At 43.8% G+C, this 21,603-nt stretch overlaps 1 protein-coding gene across 2 annotated transcripts in view; it reads left to right on the top strand.

Annotated features, from left to right (window-relative positions):
• The window catches only part of AGO2 (argonaute RISC catalytic component 2), a 58,728-nt gene that overhangs the window by 8,980 nt on the left and 28,145 nt on the right, over positions 1 to 21,603 (top strand). The window contains exons 2-7 of one of the 2 annotated variants that reach the window (XM_035561682.2): positions 7,252 to 7,447; positions 10,680 to 10,800; positions 16,293 to 16,474; positions 17,841 to 17,977; positions 18,114 to 18,248; positions 21,420 to 21,507. In XM_035561682.2, coding sequence (XP_035417575.1) covers positions 7,252 to 7,447; positions 10,680 to 10,800; positions 16,293 to 16,474; positions 17,841 to 17,977; positions 18,114 to 18,248; positions 21,420 to 21,507 — 859 coding nt within the window. Of the gene's footprint in view, positions 1 to 7,251; positions 7,448 to 10,679; positions 10,801 to 16,289; positions 16,475 to 17,840; positions 17,978 to 18,113; positions 18,249 to 21,419; positions 21,508 to 21,603 lie in introns of both variants that reach the window. The other variant, XM_035561681.2, reaches the window with a different exon arrangement.

The following is a 21,603-nucleotide window of genomic DNA, read 5'->3' as shown; positions in this document are numbered from 1 at the left end:
GGGGTGGGTGTGAATGTACTTGCAAAAGGACAGAGCAAATGTGTCCGTCCTGGACTATTTCTCTAATAAGCTGAGGACAAATCACTTCTGTGTTTCATTAAGTTGCACACAATGGGAATTACACTGGGGACGGAGGTTTGGGGCCTCCGTGGCACCAGTCTCCAGCTGGCGAGGCCCAGCTCGCCACAAAGACGTGCCAGGGGCAAAAGCCCGAGCCTTTAGAGCTTGTTGGGCTGAGCGGCGCTCGTGTGCGTGCGGACACTGATGCCTCTGATAACACGCAGCAGGAGGGAAGGAGCCAGGATAACCAAGGCTCTAGATCTCTAACTGTTTATTCCAGGCAAAATCGTACAACAGTGGACTTGAGAATTAACATAGTTTGAGTTCTTTTGCGGTGAGTGACGATTATTCCATAACAATTGCGTTTAAGTCTACTGAACGTAAGGAGATTGATTACAGGTTTGCAGGCGATGCTGTTTAACCAAGACGTTCTACTCTTCACCTGAATACTGGAGTCCGTACGACAGCTCTAAGAAATTAGAAGCAGCGTGGCCTGGTGGTGGCCCTGAAGTTCCCAGTAATGTTCTACAAGGGTCTTAAAATGTGCCCAAATTTTCAGACAGCCCCTTCATTTTTGCTCGTCAGCATTGAAGCAGTCAGGGATGTGAAGGCATCCCGTGGTAGGATCTGGGCACTTTCTGTGTGCTGAGAAGAAAGAAGCATAACGCATCCAGAGCGAGGAACGGAGCTGAGCAAAGTTTCTTCACGGCTTGGGTCCGAGTGGAGATGGAGACGTGGCGCCCCCCTCTTTTTTTCCTGAGGGGACCTCTGGTAATCTGTTTGCCCTCCACCCACTTGAACACCTGCCCTAATTGCTGTAGCTAGGACAAGAAGTGGTGAAAGGAGCTACCCGAAGCAGTCCTAGACGTGCTTTATTTGCATAAAAGGGTAGGAAGAATTGGTTTTTACCCTTTGCTCCTTACCTGTTCCCATTCCTTCCAGATGCTTATCGGGTTGTTTGCCCCGCTGAGCCCTGCAAAGTGCTGCTTTCCAGAGGAGGTATCAGCAGAAAACCTCAGGAAATCTCGGGGCAGTCGCACCTTAGCGTGGGGCCTTCAGGAGGTGATATTTAAGATAATGCTGTCACGGATGCTGGGTTCAAATCCGCCTGCATCATCTCGCCTACTTCCCTCCAGCACTTTCCTCGTGGTTTGCTGAATTCCTAGGGTTAAGGTTAAGCCCGTTACCTTCCCTCCTTGCCTATCCTGTACTCCAACAGCACCGTACCTTGACTGAGGAGCTTTCTGTACGCCAAAACACACTCAGCGAGGAGCAGAGACGGACGTATGGATTCCTCTGCCCTCGTAGTATCAAGGGACTGTGAGCTGCAGCTTGGAGTTTTCCTTATCTCTTACAAAACACTGCGAGCCTTTTCCCTATCTTCGTCTAGCGGTTCTTAACAGGCAGTTTGAAAGTTGAGCTTCTCTCTGAAACACGGACTGTGAAACACTTGAAGGTGGTCCTAAGCCTTTTTAGTTGGTTTGGGGGGAAAAAGGAAAAAGCCAAAGCCCCTCTGACACACAAATACACGAGAAACTTAAGAAGAGTGAGGTGGTCTGCAGGTGCCGAAGGGGAAGGTGTGGGGAAGACAGGGCCAGACTTAGGGCAGGTGTACCAGAACGGGGCAAGAGGCAACGGACAGCAGCTGGAGCATTAATTACAAGGCAAGTTTATTTGGCCATGAGGGTGATCCAATACTGGAATCAGCTGGTTTGGAAACTCTGTCCTTAAAGATACTCGAAACTCAACGGGACAAGGCCCTGAGCAAATGTAATCGGACTGCCTTCGAGAAGGGCAAACAAAACTCGGGTCTCCTCCAACCTCCGTTATTCTCCGTCAGCTGTAGAAGCCGGTCTTTTTCATCCCTTCCACGTCCCCCCTTGTGCAAGGGATGGAGCCAGCTCACCTGGAGGCAGCAGAACTCGATTCAGGAAGTGGTGTTTGCAGTCATAGGGTCTGTGCTGCCTGCGATGTGGGGTTGACAAGCAGGGCGCATCAAACCAAGCGCTGCAGGGGAACCGAAATTAACATTAAATTGCAATTCTTTATGCAGGCTTTGAAACTTGGACTTCTTTTAATAAATACTTGGGTGTCAAGTAATTAGTTTATCTGATATCCTTAAAAAAAAGTGTTTGTTGTGCCTCTTCTGTTGGTGCAGAAAGACATTAATTCTGTCTTCAGGTTAAGCTTTGTTGCCTGTAGCTCGCTTCGTTTCAAGTCCTGCTTAAGCTGAGTAAAACTGCACCAGAAAATGTTTTCGAAGGGCTTAAAGCATCCTCTTCAAACAGCAACTTCAACAGCTGCAAACGCCCGTCCCAACGATCCGGGGGAACTGCCCCGACGTCTGCTATCAGCGACTTCGACCGAAAGCAGAGCTGCCAAACAAGGCTCCCGTGCTTCACGTGGGTTCCTGTGAGTTGTACGGAGGGGCTGTGTTTTTAGAAAAGTAGCTTGAGAGCCACTTCCTATCGACAAACGTGGGCTACGGGAGCCCGACGCTAAAACATTTTTGAATTGTGAAAGCATCACCTGATTATTAAAGATGTGTCAGGACTTGCTATGCCAGGAAACTTATTGATATAATTACGCTGGTCTAATTACGCTCAGACGATCTCCTGTGTCGACAAGCCCTCGGATGCAACCAGCTTGGCCCCTTCTTATTTAGTAACTCGTTAGGCTCTGATATTATTACCAGGGCATAATTCGCTGCTGAAAATCTGTAATATCCCAGCTTGGCGCTGACCGGCGGGACCGAGCAGCCCGGCAGCGAAGCTTTACAGCATCAGGAAGGATGAAGGATGGTGCTGGAAGCCTGCAAAGTGGTTATAAATGAACGAAATGGCCCCGAAAACTCAGTTCCACAACGGGCTGGATGTCAGAGCCACGTTCAGAAGCGCGGCTCATTCACACCTTCTGTGCGCTGGGAGTGTCTTGGCCAGGTGGCTCCCTGAGTCACTCTTATCTCGGGGTTGATCGGCGTTATTTGGATGGAGTGGGAGCTGCACGCAGGCGGCCTTGCGCTGCAGGCAGGTTGTGAATTTGCAAAAACACCTAATTTACACTAAAGTAGCATTTCTGTGCTCGTTCCTGCGTTGGTGTGTAGCTCCTCTGCTCCTCCTGCCTCCCGCTCTTCCCTTTTAACAGAGCAATGCTGCTCGAGGCTTACTTCCCTTCACGAGGATGTTATTTTTCTAATATCTGGCTTTTCCCAGGTTTCTTTCTTCCTGTAGAAATCACATTTCTTAAGAGTGATAACATGTGGTCCATGTAAATTGGATGGGTTATAAGAGGAAGGTATTTCATAATTAAAATTAAGCCTCAAGATACTCTGTGTTGGCACCTCGCTATTGAATATCCAGCGTACCTTACTCCAAACCTTTAAGACAGAGCGTGGTATTTTCGTGACGGCCTCAATCATCGTATCAAGGCTGAAACACCCTCGGTATTCAGGGTTTTGCGTAGCAAATGAGTGAGGAGCTTCTGATAGCTCTCTCTCGGATGTTTCACGTTTAATAACTCTCTCATCTGCCAGTTCATTCTCCCCCTGACAGCGCTTTAGGAGTAAGATCCAGCTGTCCACGTGGAGTTCTTGAACGCTTTGCGGTGCTGCCTGTGCTAGGGAAGGAGCCTCTGGAAAAGCAGGAAAGGAGAAATGGAAAGAAAAAACCACGGGTGTGTTTGGAAAGCTGCCAGCGGTGGCCCTCTGGGCCCCAGTGGGTGGGTTTGGGCAGCTTTCCGTGGGCAGAGTCCAGCTGTATCCTCCGACACACCTCCCCACGCTCCAAAACGTCCCCGGCGGGAGCTCATACGCGAAGAAGAGCCTTGCCCTGCTGGCGCCTTTCAAAGGGTGCAGGGAATCACTCGCGAGCGCTGCAGCCAGGAGCTGGGGCAGCGTGTCGGGGCAGCTTTGAACACAGCAGCTACGTTTTACGATTCAGGTTCGTGGGTTTTCCTCAACGAAAAAGAGTAATAACGCTCTGAACTCAGCGTGCTGTGACTCCGAGCTTCGCAGACGGTCGCTGTAACGCGTTTCGCACGAGGTATCTTGCTGTTTCTTTGCATTCTTAATGTGAGGTGGTAGTCCCCACAGTGAGTTCACACCACCCGTTGTCATTTCCGGTTTAACTTCGGTTTTCCCCCCGCAGTGAAGTTGGCGTCCCTCAGTCCTCCGGCTGCAGCGTGTGGCCGCGATGGAGGCTGCCTGCTTATCGGGTCAGCGCTGCTGTTTAATAAACAGGACTTATCTCCTTGAAGCGCCACCCTGCCCTAAATAAGTTGGACTTGGTGAGCTGAGCCAGAAATAGCTTTTTTTTTTTTTTTTTTAATTGGATCATTAAAAAAAAAAAGTTTAAAAATACACGGTGCAGGTGTGCTGTCAAACTGCCTTCGCATCTTGCCCAGCAGGCTGCGTTTTTCTCTTCTCCAGCCCTCTGAGCATCTCCGTGGCCCTCTTCTGGACCAGCTCCAACAGCCCCACGTCCTTCTTGTGCTGAGGGACCAAGACCTGGACGCAGGGCTCCAGGTGGGGCCTCACAAGGACAAAGCAGAAGGGGAAAACCCCCTCCCTCCCCTGCTGGCCACCCCTCTGTCCCACTTGGACTTGTTGAACCTCATGAGGTTCACGTGGGCCCACTTGTCCGGCCTGCCCAGGTCCCTCTGGATGGCGTCCCTTCCTCCCTCTGCGATGCTGATCCTTGGCTTGCCAAATCTTAAAAATTCGGAAGTACTTTCCAGAGAGATGAAAAATGCTGCATCAAATCTGGCACAGAAAAAAGGAAGGGCAGGGAAATAAGGCTGGGGCAGTAGATACAGAAATGTCAGAAAGCGTAAAAATTGGGGGCGAAGAGAAGGGAAACGCTTAATATGGATGTGATAACAGTTGAACAGGTACTAGTGGTAAGGCAGCGCATGATCCAGCTAGGATAGAGTGTGGGTAAAAAGGGCAGAAATGTTCAAAGACAAATGCCAGGAGCCTGGGCAGAAAATGGAAACGATTTTGGAATGGCTGCTGCTATGGAAATGATAGGGAACAACACAAAAAATACAGAATAATGTCAGTGCCCAGGCCACTGTGGTTGAACGGGGACGTTAGGGAAAAATGGAAATGAAAATAATGGCTTTAATGCAGTGACGAGGTGTACGCAATGAAATGGCTGAAATCCTAGGTGGGAGCCCGATTTTTTTGGGGGAAAAGTTGGTAAAGGAGAACCTGTTGGAGGGGAGTTGAACGCTTGCTGCGGAGCCTTCTGGTGGGGTTTGGAGTTGAGTAATAGAAAGCTTTGAAATGTTGCAGGTCTAAAAGATTGCGGGAGCAGTTTTCTCACCTGGTCCTGCAGAGGAGGGGGAATGACAGAGCAGCTTGGTGCCACGGTGACCAAAGGCTGTCAGTAAGGGGCATCTTGCCCGCATCTATCCAGTTTGGCACTGGAGAATCACCGTTGTTAGTGGTGATGCTTACGGAAGGGAAGCAGGAAAGAAGACTGCACTTCAGTTGGACTTTAAAATAAGTAAGGAGAGACTGACGGGGGGAAACAGCCCTGGGGGTTGAAGGGTCAAGCGGAGAAATGATGCTGCTGGGGTCAGGAATGGTCTTGTTTGGGCGGAGATCATTTAGGAAATGATTGTTAGGGATAAGTGTGTGAAATTCCGTGATGTATGGGAAAGGGAGGACCTGAGTGTTGTGCAGAAGGCAGCAGGGTAATGAATACAGAGTAAAATCTGTGCAAAGAGAGGATCACACACCTGGGAGTGAGTAGGGAGCTGGAAGAGGATCCGTCATGAACAGCCGGGATGGATGTGAACATCGTGGCTGATCACTGTAAGGCATAATGGGCAAAAGCAGCTTTGGGTTGAGTAACACGACAACTCCAGCTGAGAGATGAAAGCTTTGGTGTGCTCACCCCAGCCCCTGATGGGACCTCGTGTAGAAAAGTAGCCTGTGGTGCTCGGGTCAGCCTCGTTCAGGGAAGGTGAACTGAAAATCCGTGTGCTTGAAAGGCTACGGGATGAGAATAAAGGCAGTTCTGTGAGATTAATAGAAAAAGAATAATGTAGGTATGAGAAATAAATGGGTATTTGGTTTAAATCTGAAACCACAGTCGGTGCTGAATCTAAAAGGCAGCGAGAATAACCCGACAAGGACTAAATCAGCCAGAAAGCAGGAGGGTATTTCTGAGCGTTACCCTTCTGGGAGCACTTTCCAGCAGAGAAGGTGACAGACGTGCGGATGGAAGGACGCGCGTTGTTGAGGACCGAGCTGGGTGATCCCGAAACCCCAGCTGGGTGCTCACACGTAGCGAGGAGCCCGCTGGGCTCTTTCACACCTGAGCATTTTGCTGCGAGTTACTGCTGCTCTAGACCCCGGGCAAGCCGAGCACTGCTGTTTCAGGAGCTTTGGATGCTCAAATTGTTATCTTAGATCCTTTTTGGTGGATTTTTAATGGAATTCCTAGGTTAAAACAAGCAGCTATTGCGCTTCGGCTGTGCCTTGCCCGATCTATAGCAGACGGCTGTTGTTTGAGCTCAGTAACGCGGGACAACAGCCGGAGGCTATTTGCTCTGTTTGCTTCCTGCATAAAGGAAACAGCAGGGTATAGCTGAATTCTAACACGCCGTGTTTGCCAGAGAGCAGAGATGTGCAGGAACGACTCCTGGGCTTCGTTCCTGCTCTTGGCAGGCTGTGGTGATCAGAGCAAAATGCATACAGCTGAAATACGCCTGTGGTATTTGCTTTATGTGCATACAAGCCTTTCAGATACGACTTCAAAGGTGGCTTAAGTAGTGTAAACTCCATCTTACAGGTAGGTGTTTGCTCAAATAAAAGTGGTTAGGTTATTTGCTTCTGTATCTCTTTTGAAACTGTGATCTTCCCTGCAAGGAAGTAGTGATGCTCTAGTTCTCACTTTTCCAGCAGTGCGTGCTCAGCATCTCAAAATCCTGTCCAGGATAGGGAAATGTAACTGGTTTTAAGATTTTGGTCAGTAATCAGGACTAGGAAATACAGCGAATAATGAACCAGCATCGGAAGAAGAGATTCATGGACTCCTGTTGGCATATTTTTTTGTTTTGTTCTTAATTTGGGTTACCAGTTTGAGCGTGCTCTACTTCATTGGTCAAATAACCTGTAAATTTGCTCAACGGTCAGTTGAATGTAGCTCACAGGGCTAAATTTTTTGCTCTTTTTTCTTCCAGTGCTCGCACCTCCTCCACCAATGCCACCACCAATACAGGGATATGCCTTCAAACCTCCTCCTCGCCCAGATTTCGGTACTTCTGGGAGAACAATCAAACTGCAGGCCAACTTCTTTGAAATGGACATTCCTAAAATAGATATCTACCATTATGAGTTGGACATAAAGCCAGAAAAATGCCCTAGAAGAGTTAACAGGTAATGGCGTGCTTTGCTTTTCCTCTGTTTGTTACATTCCTGCGGTGATTTGAAAATGCTGGAGCCGTGTGCTGGGTTTTGTGGACAGCTCAGAGGAGTTTTTCTATCTATTCATTTTCTGCACTGACAGCTTCTGGCTTTGCATGTTCATCAACAGGAGTTATTTCTGAGAGTTTTTCTTCCTTTCTTACCAAGTCAGCGCTAGTGGTCCCTTATTTCGGTGGAGCTTGCCAGCTTGTGATTAAAGCCGCTGTGTTAACTCTAGAGGGGTCAGGTCAGTATAAACCAACTGGATAAATACGATTCTTGGTATTGCTTGCTTAAATATTGGAATGCAGCTGGCTGGCAAGCTCTTCAGCAAGAAGAGCTTCTTGTTTTCCTACCTTCCCCTGTGGAAAAAGAGAGGTAAAACCCATTTGTTTGTGCTGCTGTGAGAGGATCGCGGAGGGACTGAATTAGGTAAGAAATTATCCTTCATCAGGAGATTCTATATAAGGGAAAGATATGCTCCTGAAACAGATAGCGAGATGAAAACACGGATCAGTTGGCCAAGGAAACAGGCAATTAGGTCCCGCGTTTTGCATGTGTGCCCTATTAGTCACAGTGTGGCAACCTCATTAACTTGGAGGAGAGTGGTGTTGCCAGAAGTGAAACTGAGAACAAGACTTGGCACCGACTCGAAACCGCAAGTGTCTTCATCGTAACTACCTACACATCTTGACTGTAGAGGATCGGAATGGCGTGTTTATATATTCAAGAGCAAAAACTTTCCGCATTAAAAAAAGGTCACATGGGTGGAATATGCAGTCATGAGCGAAGTGTGAAGTCAAAAAAAGCCACCTGAAAGCCAAAGTTTTCTTAACATGAAGTAATAAACTGGAGTGTGCTACCCATCGTTACCCTGACAAGGCCACTAATGGTAGGATTTCCATAAAGCAGCACTGCTAACCTTTGCAATTCTGTTTTATTTTTTTTTCCCGTGGCTAGCTATTAAAAATTTAATTTTGAAGCTAGTTGAGAATTGGGTCTAGTTTTGAAAGCAAACACTCTTTGCTAAATTCTCTTCAGGAGCAGGTATAAATGTGCATGGACTAAATGCCTTTTGCAGTAACCAGGGCTGTCGTAAATGCATTTCATGATGCTACAGTATGTGTTTCTGGTGCGGTGTGGGAAGAATACAAATGGGATTCCCTCAATGAAGGGTGTGTTTTACTTCTTTGAGCACTTATTCGTGCTTTTGTTACCCTGTAGATGTACATGCCTTTGCCCACGCCTGGTTTTTTGTTAGGCAGGACCTTTCAATCCTACGTGCGTACCTGTGTTTGTGTATGTATTTGGGTATATATGTAGGGTTTTGTGGGGTGCGTGTATAGTCCAGGACTAAACTGTGCTTTTTTTTTTTACAACTGCATTAATACCTATATTTTAGTAAATAGCTTGTGTTACTTTATAATCCCTAGAAAAGATAGGGGGACATCTTATTTTCATTTACACTGCTCCCTCATCTGTCCTGGCTTCCTTCTTCAGTTTCATTCTAGGATTTGCTATGGCTTGGACAGATACGTGTCCAGATCTATTTTGGCTGACGGTCAGGATGGGCAACGTGGCTTGGGGTTCTGCGCCGTGGATGCCCTCAGTTTAAGTTGTGAGAATAGCTGGGGCTCACAGGGCTCAAAATGAGCTTCACTTCTGGTCAGCGGCCTCGAATTCTTGTGTGCACGCATGGTCTCTGTGGAATAGTAGTCCCAGGGGGCTGAAGTTGGAGAATTAGTAAATAACTCTACTTTTAACTTCAGATGGAAAAAATACTTTCACTTTTCATTTAGATGTCTCGACCCACCGCTGAGAAACACGGTTGCTAAATGTGGCTTAAAGTTTGAAAACCTTAATTAAGTAGAAGCGTTCATTTTTGTACAGAGTAGTTTACAATCAAAGCTTGCTTAGTAAGGGAATGGATTTTCTGTTACTCAAAACATTTAACTTAAGGTTGAAATATATTTTTCTCCTCCCAACCTTGATGTACTTGTTCAGTCAGATATTGCAGATCCAAGGCAGAAATTACTGGGCCAAGTTTCATTCCTACTTCTCACAAGGTCAGACAAGTTTCTTTTAATGGTCTCATCTTGTCTTAAAGCCTTGGGACACAGCAAAGAAATTGTCAGCTAAAAGTTTTCATTGGTTACAGCACTTGAATGAACTCGGCGTTTCTTCTCAGAGCTTTGTGTCGCTCCAGTATCCAGCTAGGCTAATTACCTGTCCAAGAAACGGTGTTTAAAACAGCCGTTGCAGCCTCTCTGAGCTAGTTGACAGTGGTACTGAAGAAACAGCATCCCGTGGCTTTCCTTTCTGTGTCAGCTCCACTTCTTCATGCCCTTTTTGCTCCCAGCCATACGTTAAGGATCTTCTAGGCAGCGTGCTGCAGGCTGCTGATGGGTTTCTAATTTTCCAGCCGTGTGATACAGATGGCCCGAGGATGTCTTTTTGGGACGCTCGGACCAAAGGCTTTTGGCATCAAAGGGCGGTGTTATTCCACCAGGCTGCTCATCTGCTGGTGAACTGCATGGCCAGTGTGTAACCACTGTGGTTTGACAAAAACTTGGGGTGGTTGCTTCGTTCATACTAACAACCCATTCCAGCTATGCTTTATGAATGAAGATACATTTTTAATACGTGTGAGTCCCTGTGAACGCGAGTTTTGCTGCTTTTGTGGGGGAAAAAAAATGCATTTAAGGCATCCTTCTTAGTGTTATGGAAAACGTTTGCTTACCACTGTCGTCGTAGGAATATCGTGCTGGTGCAGCCCTAAGGCTGCAAGGTTGGATAGTGGTTCTTTGAAAGCTTCTCAGTCTGCTGGGCTTTTGGTCCACCATCCTCTGGTGACATGCAGAAAGAACTGTAGGACCGGGGAGCGGGAGCCCCAGAGAATACCATGCACCTTCTGTTTAGAGCCTGAGCTAGCACGTTCTTCTGGTCTGCCAGTTCTAGTAAATCACTGAAAACAGGAAGGAAAGCTTCAATCTGAAAACGCTAAAAATAGCTGCTTTGAGAAAACCGTTTAGTCTGTGAAAAGGCTGCTTTCGTTCAGGTCAGCTAAACAAATCGTAGCTTTAATGCCCAACGGTGGACATCCCGTTAATTTTCTTCGTGCTTCTGCTCGTAAATGTTAATGTTCACTTGCTGCTTAACATCAAAAGTAAAAAGTTGAATTAACGTCATCTTTTTGTGTTTTCAGGGAAATAGTGGAGCATATGGTTCAGCACTTTAAAACACAGATCTTCGGGGATCGCAAGCCAGTGTTTGATGGAAGAAAAAACCTTTACACAGCCATGCCGCTTCCCATTGGAAGAGATAAAGTAAGTTTTAAAGAGAAGAGTTTCTAGCGGGTGATTCCAATGTAATATTTGCAGAGCCTTTCTAATAACTGATTGCAACTGTTTCGTGTGTGTGTGTAAATGTGTTCTGCTGCCTTTAGATGCCACTTTACTCAGGGTACGGTTTCGTAGAATCACGGAATGGTTTGGGTTGGAAGGGACCTTGAAGATCACCTAATTGCACCCCCCTGCCATGGGACACCTCCCCCCAGCCCAGGTTGCCCAAAGCCCCATCCAGCCTGGCCTTGAGCACCTCCAGGGATGGGGCATCCACAGCTTCTCTGGGCAGCCTGTGCCAGGGCCTCACCACCCTCTGAGTGAAGAATTTCCTCCTAACCTCTAATCTAAATCTCCCCTCTTGTAGTTTAAAACCATTTCCCCTTGTCCTGTCATTGTCTGCCCGAGCAAAATTTGCTGTCCATCTTTTTTGTAATACTTTTTAAGTATTGAGAAGCTGCAGTTAAGGTCACCTCAGAGCTTTCTCTTCTCCAGGCTCAACATCCCCAGCTCTCTCAGCCTTTCTCCACAGGAGAGGTGCTCCAGCCCCCTGACCGTCCTCGTGGCCTCTTCTGGACCCACTCTAACAGCCCCACATCTGCCAGCTGTAGTGTCGGCTCATTTATGTCATCAAAGCCTACTGAGAGCTGATTATTATTATCCACTAATTGGAAGAAGCTCCTGCATCACTTGGTTGGCAGTATGGAACCTCTTCTCTTGTCTTTTGTGATGTGAGAGCCAAATTAGCTTTAATTGCCCAGGCAAAGACCTGCTAGCTGAGCACTGGGGCAGGCGAAGAGCGCTCGAGTGTTTTGTTTGCCAGCTCTGTCCTGGGGGAAGTGACCTCTTCAGTCACTCTGGCTGTGTATACCCACTGATGACAAATCTATACCCCCTGATGAATCGTTACGCAGGAAGAAAAGAAAAAGAACATGCTAACACACAGACTCTGTAAAATAGTTTAGCCTACACTTGCTGTGGTCTGATATCAGATTGAATTTTCCGCGACCTTTTTTATTTATATGCTAAATACTTGAGGATAGAGTCATGCTCGTTATTCATTTGTGCTGCAGTAGTTTCTGGAGGCCATTCCACCCTTCTGCTGTGGGTGCAAGGTGAGGCATGTGCAATTAGGGACAAAGCCTGTTCTATCCTGTTGACTACAACAAAAGAAGACAAAGTAAAATGCAAATGAATTATAGAGGGATACGGAAACTTGCTGTGTGCTACAACTGGGAGCAGAGCTCAGGTCTTCCTGAATTTGGTAAGTGTGCTGTAACGCAGTTATACTGACCTTCTGTGTCTCCTGCTGTGTGCCTGGGCAGTGCTGGACGTGGTTGATAGTTCTACCCAAATCAAGCTCTTGCTCTCCTAGCTGCAATTTGTATTTCCCCAAAGTGTGCTGAAGTGAGTACAATTCAGTAAAGGTCAGTCTCTGCTCCAGTCTTAGTTATTTTTCATTAACGGATAAACTGATGTCTAGGAAAACTATAAAGGAATCATTTAAGATTATCAGAGACTTTTTTTTTTGGCCTTCACATATGGTGTCCAAGTTCCTACAGGTTTGATGCAGAAAGTTGCAAAGTATTTGCCAAAGCTAGAATGATATTTGGTGCGTGTCTCTGGGGGTGGTAAAACAGGTCCTGTGGACACACAGGCTGAGCTTGTAACTAAAATGCCATCTGAGCTGTGCATGAATAACTCTACACTTTATGACAAGCGTGAAGTACGGCATTTAAAAAGGAAAAGTAAATGAAAAATGGTCCTTCTGTGGAGGAGAAAGGAACGTGGGATCAAAGTAATCCTCTGATCTAGTGCGAGCGTGTGAGATGCAAGGTGACCTTCACTTGGTGGGATGACCTCCAGCTGCTCTGCTCCTCTTTGTTGTGTGTCTGAGTATCTGCTTCCTGAGGACAACTCTGCTCGAGATGCTCTCGGATTTTAAAACCCACTTGTGCTAGATCATAGATCTAGCAGAGGAGAGGTGTTAATCTCCAAAAAAAAAAAAAAAAACCAAATGGTTTAGATCGTTTTATTTGTGTGACTGGCTGACATTTAGGCTCACTTCTAACAAACTGCTCTTTTTCCCTTTTTCCCAGCAGATACAGGACTTACGCAGTTATTAAAGTTATTACCCTGGAGGAAAGAGCTAATAGAGATAAACCTTCAGCTGGTTTAAATCAGGTGTTGGGAAATTTAGCTTAATGAGGGACATTTTTTACACGGACCTTAATTGGTTTAAGCATGGTTTAAACCAGTATAAAGCTTGTAGGTATTCAGACTTCCTCCAGGGCAATTAGATTAGGTTTCTTTTTTTTCTTTTGGCTGTTCTGTACAGAACAAACGTAGCAAGTTTACGGCATGTTTGATTTATATTTATGATCATGTTGAAAAAATTCATGAACGTACAATGATTAATAGATGGTCCTTCATCTAAATGGGCGAAGACCTTGATTAACTTTTGTATGTCGGTAACGGAAGAATTTCTGCTAACCAGAAGGCTGACACTAATTTCCCATCATCTTTCACCAGTTGCTCTTTAACTTAATTTACTGTTCTCATCTCTTGTCAGTGGTGTTTTTTACCTTTTTTTTTCCCCTTGCTGATAACGTGCTTCTCTCATAACTTTCTCATGTACAAACACTTTTCATCTTTTCTGCCTGGCCTTCATGATAATTATACCTATTTTCATTCATTCCTTACACCACATTTTCATTCTTCTGTTCCTTCATTTCTTTAGACCTTTCGGAACAAATAGGGAATAGGTAAGTGCTAACAGAATATTTTCTGAGTTTTTACTTACACATTCAGAAGCAAGAAATGTATAGGACACCATCAAGGCATAAAAATATGAATAGCCTCCTTTTTGCCATAGGGTTCTAATAGTGAGCCCAGTTCACCTCTAACTTCTTGCTTTTGTCCTTTTGAAATATTGCTAACAACACTGTGTGTGATAGCTGACCTCTTTCGTGAATCCTTACCTTGAATTTTCCAGCTGAGGCCCTGGAAGGTAGGCACCCAAGTATTTGATTGGAAACTGCCTATCTGTTTTCCTTGGAATCTGTGGGAAGGAAAAGCTGTAGATTAATAGATCACTATGTGATTAATAGATCAATATGTCATACTAGATTAATATGTCATATACTCAAAACATGACAAAATAATCACATAGTGATGCAAGTTTTATGGAAAAGAGAACAGAGAATTCCCCACAATTGTGTGGCTAGGTTTTAAGAGAGCAGCAACACCACGAAAATTAAATCCTGCTACGCCGATTTGTATGCATAAATCAGATGAGTACCTCAGCTACAAGCCCTGTTCTTTTTAAGAAGGACTTTCCATTTTTCCACATCGCTACAGTAACATCCCTTTCATTTGGGTTCTTAGCTGTCAAGCGAGGTTAACTGCTAACTGCAACACAGTGTCTCGAGCAGGACAGGTTAGTGATCGAGATTGTGAGTTTTTATTTTCAGGCAGGTTATATTTGGAGAAACTGTAGGCAATCAGCTGTTAAATTCAGCTTTGCAATTTAGTAAGTTATGTAGCAAAATTCCCATGTAAAACTACTATTCTGAATTTCTCTACTTGAAATACTACTCTACTTCTCTGCTATGAAATACTACCCTGCAGTAGTATTTTATTCAGTTGAGATATTAGAGGAAGGAAACCTGGAATGATGGATTTAAACTTACTTACTTGAGCAATGACTCTAAATTCAACTGTTTTGAGGAGGGTTTAGATCCAACAGCAAGAACTGGACTAAATTCAGCAGCGCAAATTCACTGTTAGGTCTAAACTAAGCGTGGTGGGTATTTGGCTCAGGTACTGCTCTGATCACTGGTAGGTTTGTCGAAGGTAGCTGAGCATATCTGTGTGTTAGGGTGTCGTTGCCAAAAAAGGGTAAAGTTCTTTCAAATTATGGATTATCTACTTTTAAAATTAAAGATTCGGAGAGTGGGACGGACACAAGCTTGTGGTCCAGTCATTGGCATAGAAATTCTTCAGTCCTGTGGCTTTTATATCCATTGGGGACACGGATACCTCAACATGAGTAGTCCAATTCTTTATCTTTTTCCATTTCATGGTGGTTAGGGAGCTTTGTAAACTGAAATCGGGACGGGAAAAAAATATATATATTTAGGTTAATGTACCAAAACCACTACTAATCAGATTAGTTACGTTTTAACAGTGTCGGGAATAACAGAAATGATGGAACTTTATTTGGAGGAGAGAAGTTTACAAGAAAAATGCATCTCATCAGTCTTCTATCTGCTCTAAATGGTGTTGAAGACCTTTCGATGGCACAGTTTTTAAAGTAAAAACAAGCAAAAAGGCTTTATAGAAAGCTTCCAGCCTGTGTCAGGTGAAAACCTGTGCCTTTGTTTGCGTTTTTGGTGGAATAAATAGTCTTGGCCAGATTCAGACCAGTGATCTCTGCTTTCCATTGCTCTCTCGCGGCTGTATGGCTCCTTCCTCTACGCGAGTCTTCTGGTGAATAATGTTTGTACTGAAGGAGAGATGAGGCTGCAATTTTAATTGTGATTGTCTACTGTAAATTGTCAACTTGGGGTTTGGCTTATAGGGAGGCTTATTATTCGGGCTTTATCATTGCTTCCTATTTTTTGACTGCAGAAGCTAAGCGCTGTGAAAGATCAGCTGACTGCATATATTAGCTCACTGTTACCCATGTATTGTCTTCTGTAGCCCGCTAATTACAGTTTGTCTGTAAGTGGATGCCTTTTGTGTTCAAAAAGTAAGCTCCCTAGGACAGGAAAATGCAATGTGTTTGTTTATAACCAGCACAAAGGATATTCTTCTGATCGTGTTATTTCTTGTAGTCACTCCCACAAGTCTTAATTTCAGACAAGCCTTAATCTTTGTTGGTTTAAGAATTGTGCTCAGACTTTTTCTTTTAATAAAGATGAGAAAACAGCATTACAAAATACTCCACAGGTAGAGTAATTCACGATCATGTAGTTTGGTTTTGGATGTAAAATTCAAAGCAGAGCCTAACACAGTGAGGAAATGCACCTGTTTCCCACATGCTAATATCACCAGTATAAGGAAGAGTACCTGAACTATGTGAATCTTGGCAGGTAATTGCAGGCCACGTTTTATTTTAGGCATGCAGAAGCTGACGTGCATGTTGCTGCATTAGTTTGTGTTGGGTATCTGAAATCAAGTTATCAGATCTTCACGGAGACCTCCCTGTTTGTACACAAACACTTCCAAAATACAGTTTTGTCTCGGAGGTAGATAGATGCCAGTTGGGAAGCCTGCCAGTTTTCTGAAATACACCTTTGGAAAAATCTAGCCGTAAAAAGAGGCTGTAGCTAATATAGGTCGTTTCTTCATCATTGCTCTTTGTCTTCTCCCATGTTTTACAACATTTTTCAGCGTGGTCCCTTCTAAGTCCCTCTCATTTTTCCCTCTCAATGGAAAGAATCATCTTGGTTTGTTGTTTGGCATTGTTGCAGGTGGAGCTGGAGGTCACGCTGCCAGGAGAAGGCAAGGACAGGATATTTAAGGTGGCAATCAAGTGGATGTCCTGTGTGAGTTTGCAGGCTTTACACGATGCTCTTTCTGGCCGGCTTCCGAGCGTCCCGTTTGAAACCATCCAGGCTCTGGACGTGGTGATGAGGCACTTACCTTCCATGAGGTAAGCAGCAGACACTGGCATGGTTTAGAAAATTTGCCTTATTGCTTAGGAAATTGCCTTATGGCTTAGGAAATTTGTCTGAATCACTTCAGCAGCTGTTTTGAGTAGGTGGACACAGATCAACCCAAATAATAGCTACCTATTGGGGCCAGGCAAGACGCAGTGTGGCACCTTTCTGCTCATCAGGAGAAGGGAATAGCCTCAAGCCTGGGTAGAAGTCCCTTTCCTCACTGATTTTCAGCCTCATTCCCTGCTGGTGTGCTCTCTGGGGTGCCCTCCCATCTCAGCAGCGCCCTGTTTCTTTCTGGGCCTCAGAGAAGGAAGCCCCCTGAGCTGAAAGTCCTCGGAGGCTGGGAGACGTGTAAGGGCAGTTTTAAAACTTTTTGCCCTATTCCTGTGTTTTCTTTGGCAGATGTTAATTGCTGATTTTGTATATCACCGTGCTAGAGAGACATTAGTGTCACAAGTACAGCTATTTTTGTAGGAGAAAAAAAATTATCCTTCAAAATACTTTCCCAAGCCAGTGGTATCTATGGCGTTTGTAGTTAACGCGAGACGCTGCGTTTCTTCAAATCTGCTGCAATGAAAAGACTCGCTTAACAACACTGTTCAAATTAAATTCAGCTGGGAAGTAAAGAACAAAGCTTAATAGGGCTGAACTTTCCCATTTTAAAGGACTAAAGAGAGACAATGAGAATTAAATTTATGCAAATATCTTTAAGCAGCCTTATATTGCGTTGACTTTATCCTCACATTAAGGATTAAAAAAAAATCACTTCAGTCAGCTTTTACAGTAAATAAACCAGCCAAGACTAGTTATTCATGCATCTGTGTTCAGAGAAACATATTAGCACTGGTTTTGATTAGTTTGATATTAAATATATTGTACCGAATTACCAGTGCAGTGATTTTGATGCGGCTGAAAGATGTGTCAGAAATACTTAGATCGGTTGTTCACCTGCACAAAGTTTCCATGGATTTTAGAGGAAGCCATGCACAAATACAGGGAGAGATTATTACTGTGCTGTTTTAATAGTAGAGTTCTTTAAATATTCTCTTACTGAAGCATGTCTGAATTGTTAACAGAGTACGAAAAAGTTATTAATACCCACTAATTCAACCCACGAAGTATATAAAGGGAGTATACTGAAAATAAATGTAAAAACCAACCTGACTAGTAGCCAATTGTTTAATATAACTAAATGGATTTTAAGAAGTATAACCTAGAGTCCTGACAGGGATTTCAGATTATTGTTTGAAACACTCATAGTTCTGTGCTTTCAAGTAGGAATTTTTATTAGTTATGTCTTTATTGCTGTTTTTTCCTTCTGCTTTAGTTTTACGATCTGAATTTATTTTATTTCAGATATACTCCTGTGGGGCGATCTTTTTTTACAGCATCAGAAGGGTGCTCAAATCCATTAGGCGGTGGCAGAGAGGTTTGGTTTGGGTTCCATCAATCAGTCAGACCTTCCTTATGGAAAATGATGTTAAATATTGATGGTAGGTCCTGTACAAATTCCTTCTTCCTCCTTTTCTCTCTTTCAATGGGAAGGCCAAACTCTTATTCCCTCTGTTGGGTTTCTTTTAAAATTTCCTCAGTATTTTTGTAATACAACCTTACTGTTTTTGTCTACAGTATCTGCAACTGCATTTTACAAAGCACAGCCAGTTATTGAGTTTGTATGTGAAGTTTTGGACTTCAAAAGTATTGAAGAACAACAAAAACCTCTGACAGATTCCCAAAGGGTAAAGTTTACCAAAGAAATAAAAGGTAATAATTATATATAAAGCTGTTTTATTCTGTCTACTCATAGATTATCAACACATATTCAAAAGATTTTCCTTAGCAGTTGACTATTTGGGAGACAGATTATCATAACGAACAGTGAACATGCTTTTTGAGCAAACTAAGAGGCAAGAAACATTTTATTTCTTGCATGTGTTTCAAGACTTTGACAGAGTTTCTTGAACTACAAGCAAAATTGGGTCAGTTCAGAAAAGTCTATGGCTTCAGACGTGATTCAGTCGTGCGAAAGGTTAAGTGAGGTTTTTGTTTCATTTATTTTTGAAGCAGGAACATTTAGAGCTTGGGTATGTATAAGTAAATTATCATACATTTGAGAATATTCGGCAACTATACATGCATGTGCATTTAGCCTGTGGCAGAGAGAGTAATTTCAATTAGCTTTGTCCTTCATGAAAGTGCTGCAGTTAATCCATGAAGATGACAGATTTTAGTCTCTAAGTGTTGGGATGAACTCTTATCCTAACAGCAGATGGATTGTAACTTAATTACTGAGATCGGTTACTGGCTTGTATAAGCTTTTCCTCCTCCTTTAAGCGTAGGTTCTCTTGACATACCTTCCTTTTATCGTGCCTCACCACCACCCAGTCACTTGATCAAGTGTCAGGTCAAAGTTACTCGTGCGTGCAGACGTCTGAGAGCATCTCAGTGTAGAGGAACTGAGATCCTTTCAGTTTGTGCAGCACCATCCCTTATTATGTCAGTCTACTTAAAAAAAAAAAAAAAAAAAAGTTACCTTCTCAAATGAATTTTGCTTTTTCACCCTGTATTTAGAACTTAAATATTACTTTATGCTTTGCTCTTCTTAAAGTAGTTGCATCTCTAGAGTAAATGCAAGCTACAATTAGACATGTGGAAGTGTTGCGTTATTTTCTGTCTCTAATCCAGTCATTTCAAGTTGTTTGTAAAGACTGGGATTTCATGGTTTTCTTGTTTTTTGTTGTGTGGTTTTTTTTTAATTACTCAGTCTCATTTTTTTAGAGATTGCTGCTGTAAAGATTTTCATATTCCAGCTTTTACTAATAAATCGGCAACGTGTTTTTGCATACTTAAGTGTAGTTCGTATGTATAATTTCCTGGAAGTAAGTTACAGTTATTCAAATAAGGAATGACTGAATCAAAGAGTAGGAGAGGGGAATCGTGCTGTTCGTGTTGTTCGCTGAGTCCATACCCAGAATGTTTCTTCCGGAGAATCAGGCTCACTCTGTTGTGGTTTAACCTGGTAGGCGCTAAGCACCACACAGCTGTTCCTTCACTCCCTCTCATGTGGGATGGAGGAGAGAACTGGAAAAAAGTGACTTTGTGTAGACCTGTGGCTTGAGATAAAGGCAGTTTAATAGGAAAGAAAAGGGAGGAGAAAAAAAGAAGAATAAACGAAACAAGTGACACGTAACATACACCACCTGCCGACACATGCACAACCCCTCCCTGAGCAGCGGCAGCCCTCCACCCCAGCCATCTCCCCCCAGTTTTTTTATTGCTCAGCATAACGGTGTGTGGTGTGGGACATCCCTTTGGTCAGCCTGGGCCAGCTGTCCTGCTTCTGTCCCCTCGCGGCTCCCTGTGCACCCCCAGCCCCTCTCTGGCAGGGCAGTGTGTGAGAAGCTGAAAAGTCCTTGACTTATTAGTGTGAGCACTGCTCTGCAATAATTAAACCCAGTTATCAGCATTATTCTCATCCTAAATCCAAAACACAGCACCATACCAGGCACTATGAAGAAAATTAACACTATCTTGGATGAAACCAGGACACCTTCCTTCATGATATGCTAGTTAAAAAGTAAGTTAGGCAAGAAAAACAAGCTGCATAAATGTGTTTTGTGGTGAAAGCGGCTTTAGGTCTTCTTTATTTCTACAAAATCATCTTGAAATTCATCATGTATTTGCCCAATGAGAAGTTTGCAAGAAAATTATAAATAATTTGAGTTTGTACCATTCCTAAGTGTTTTGGAAAAATAGCTAGCAATTCAGCACCTGGCTATTACTAGCAATTCAGCACCTGGCTATTACTGTCATTCTTTTCCATGAGGATTTTCAGTCGTCAGGAAGTAATAGTTATCTCAATTTGCAGCAAAACTAGTTGTAAATTGGGGTACTGCAGTCAGTTGATCTTTTGATTAAAATGCTGCGATGCAGACTTCACAGATCCTTTTGAAAACTTGCTATTTATTGATGGTTTCATAATAGATAGCACTTTGAGCTCTAGCAAATTACGTGGGAAGATGAGTTTGTTTGGCAAGCGAGTGGCTTTGACGGATAGGGTAAATATGCAGTGTTACTCAGCAGCAGCATGAGTTTATACACGTGTGCAGATATAGATGGAATTTGTATTTACAGCCCCCTCTTTCCTATTCCCACACATCCAACTTCCTAACTCTAATTGTCCACCTACACCTGTTTCTGTCTGAACATGCAAGTAATACAAATAAAAATGCTGCATCCAAGCTTATATGCGATTGTAGTGGTAGATCCGAAATACTTCTGTGCAGGTAGCAATTTTGTGCTGATTTGGGGTGGGTAATTTATTCTTTAGGGATGCACAGAGCGAGGAGGGTTCCACTGTTACGGTGAGCTTTCTCTAAAAGTTGCTGGCTTTCAGGTAGGCTTAGTTTTTTGTGCAACTGGGGATTGCAACAGATGTTTGTCTTCAGTAAGAATAAAGCCCAGCAGCCTCGTTCTCATGGGCTCCTGGAGGCTGTGTAGGTGTCTTTTGTTTCCAGATTCTTTAGGTCAGGGTTGGTTGTGCTAGCTGGAGGTCTCACAGACACTGTGTGTTTAGACACAGAGTATAAACAAGCCTTTCATTTCATGCCCTTTTTGTCCTTCCACCACCCCTGGCTTCCTTAGAAGTACAGAACTAGAATTAATTGAGTATGTCCAGCTTTGTCTTTCAAGTCTTGGGCCTTTAAGGTTTCGCCTTGTACCTAAAAGTCTTTGTTGAACTTTGGCTGAAGGTCAGGGTTTTTGAATTTTAAAACTAGAAATTGTTTGAGTTCTACCTGAGATAGGTATCGTCAGTGCTCTAAGAACACGCTAACCACTGATTAGCTCTACTACACAGAGTAGTCTTGTTTAGTAGCTGGGGGGGCTGACACCTTGTTTTTAAAGAAATGGTGATACGTGTTTTCCAATTTTTAGGTCTGAAGGTGGAGATAACACACTGTGGACAAATGAAAAGAAAATACAGAGTGTGCAACGTCACCAGACGACCAGCAAGTCACCAAACGTAAAGTATTTTGCTTCTTAAGCATACGTTTAACTTTATGCTGGAAGAATGACTTCCTTACTAAGCTAGGGAAAGTTATCTTGCAAAATGGCACTT

Source organism: Cygnus atratus, chromosome 2 (assembly GCF_013377495.2).
Source record: "Cygnus atratus isolate AKBS03 ecotype Queensland, Australia chromosome 2, CAtr_DNAZoo_HiC_assembly, whole genome shotgun sequence".
Lineage (NCBI taxonomy): Eukaryota > Metazoa > Chordata > Aves > Anseriformes > Anatidae > Cygnus > Cygnus atratus.
The sequence above is the reverse complement of the archived record's forward strand: the minus strand, read 5'-3'. Positions and strand labels throughout refer to the sequence as shown.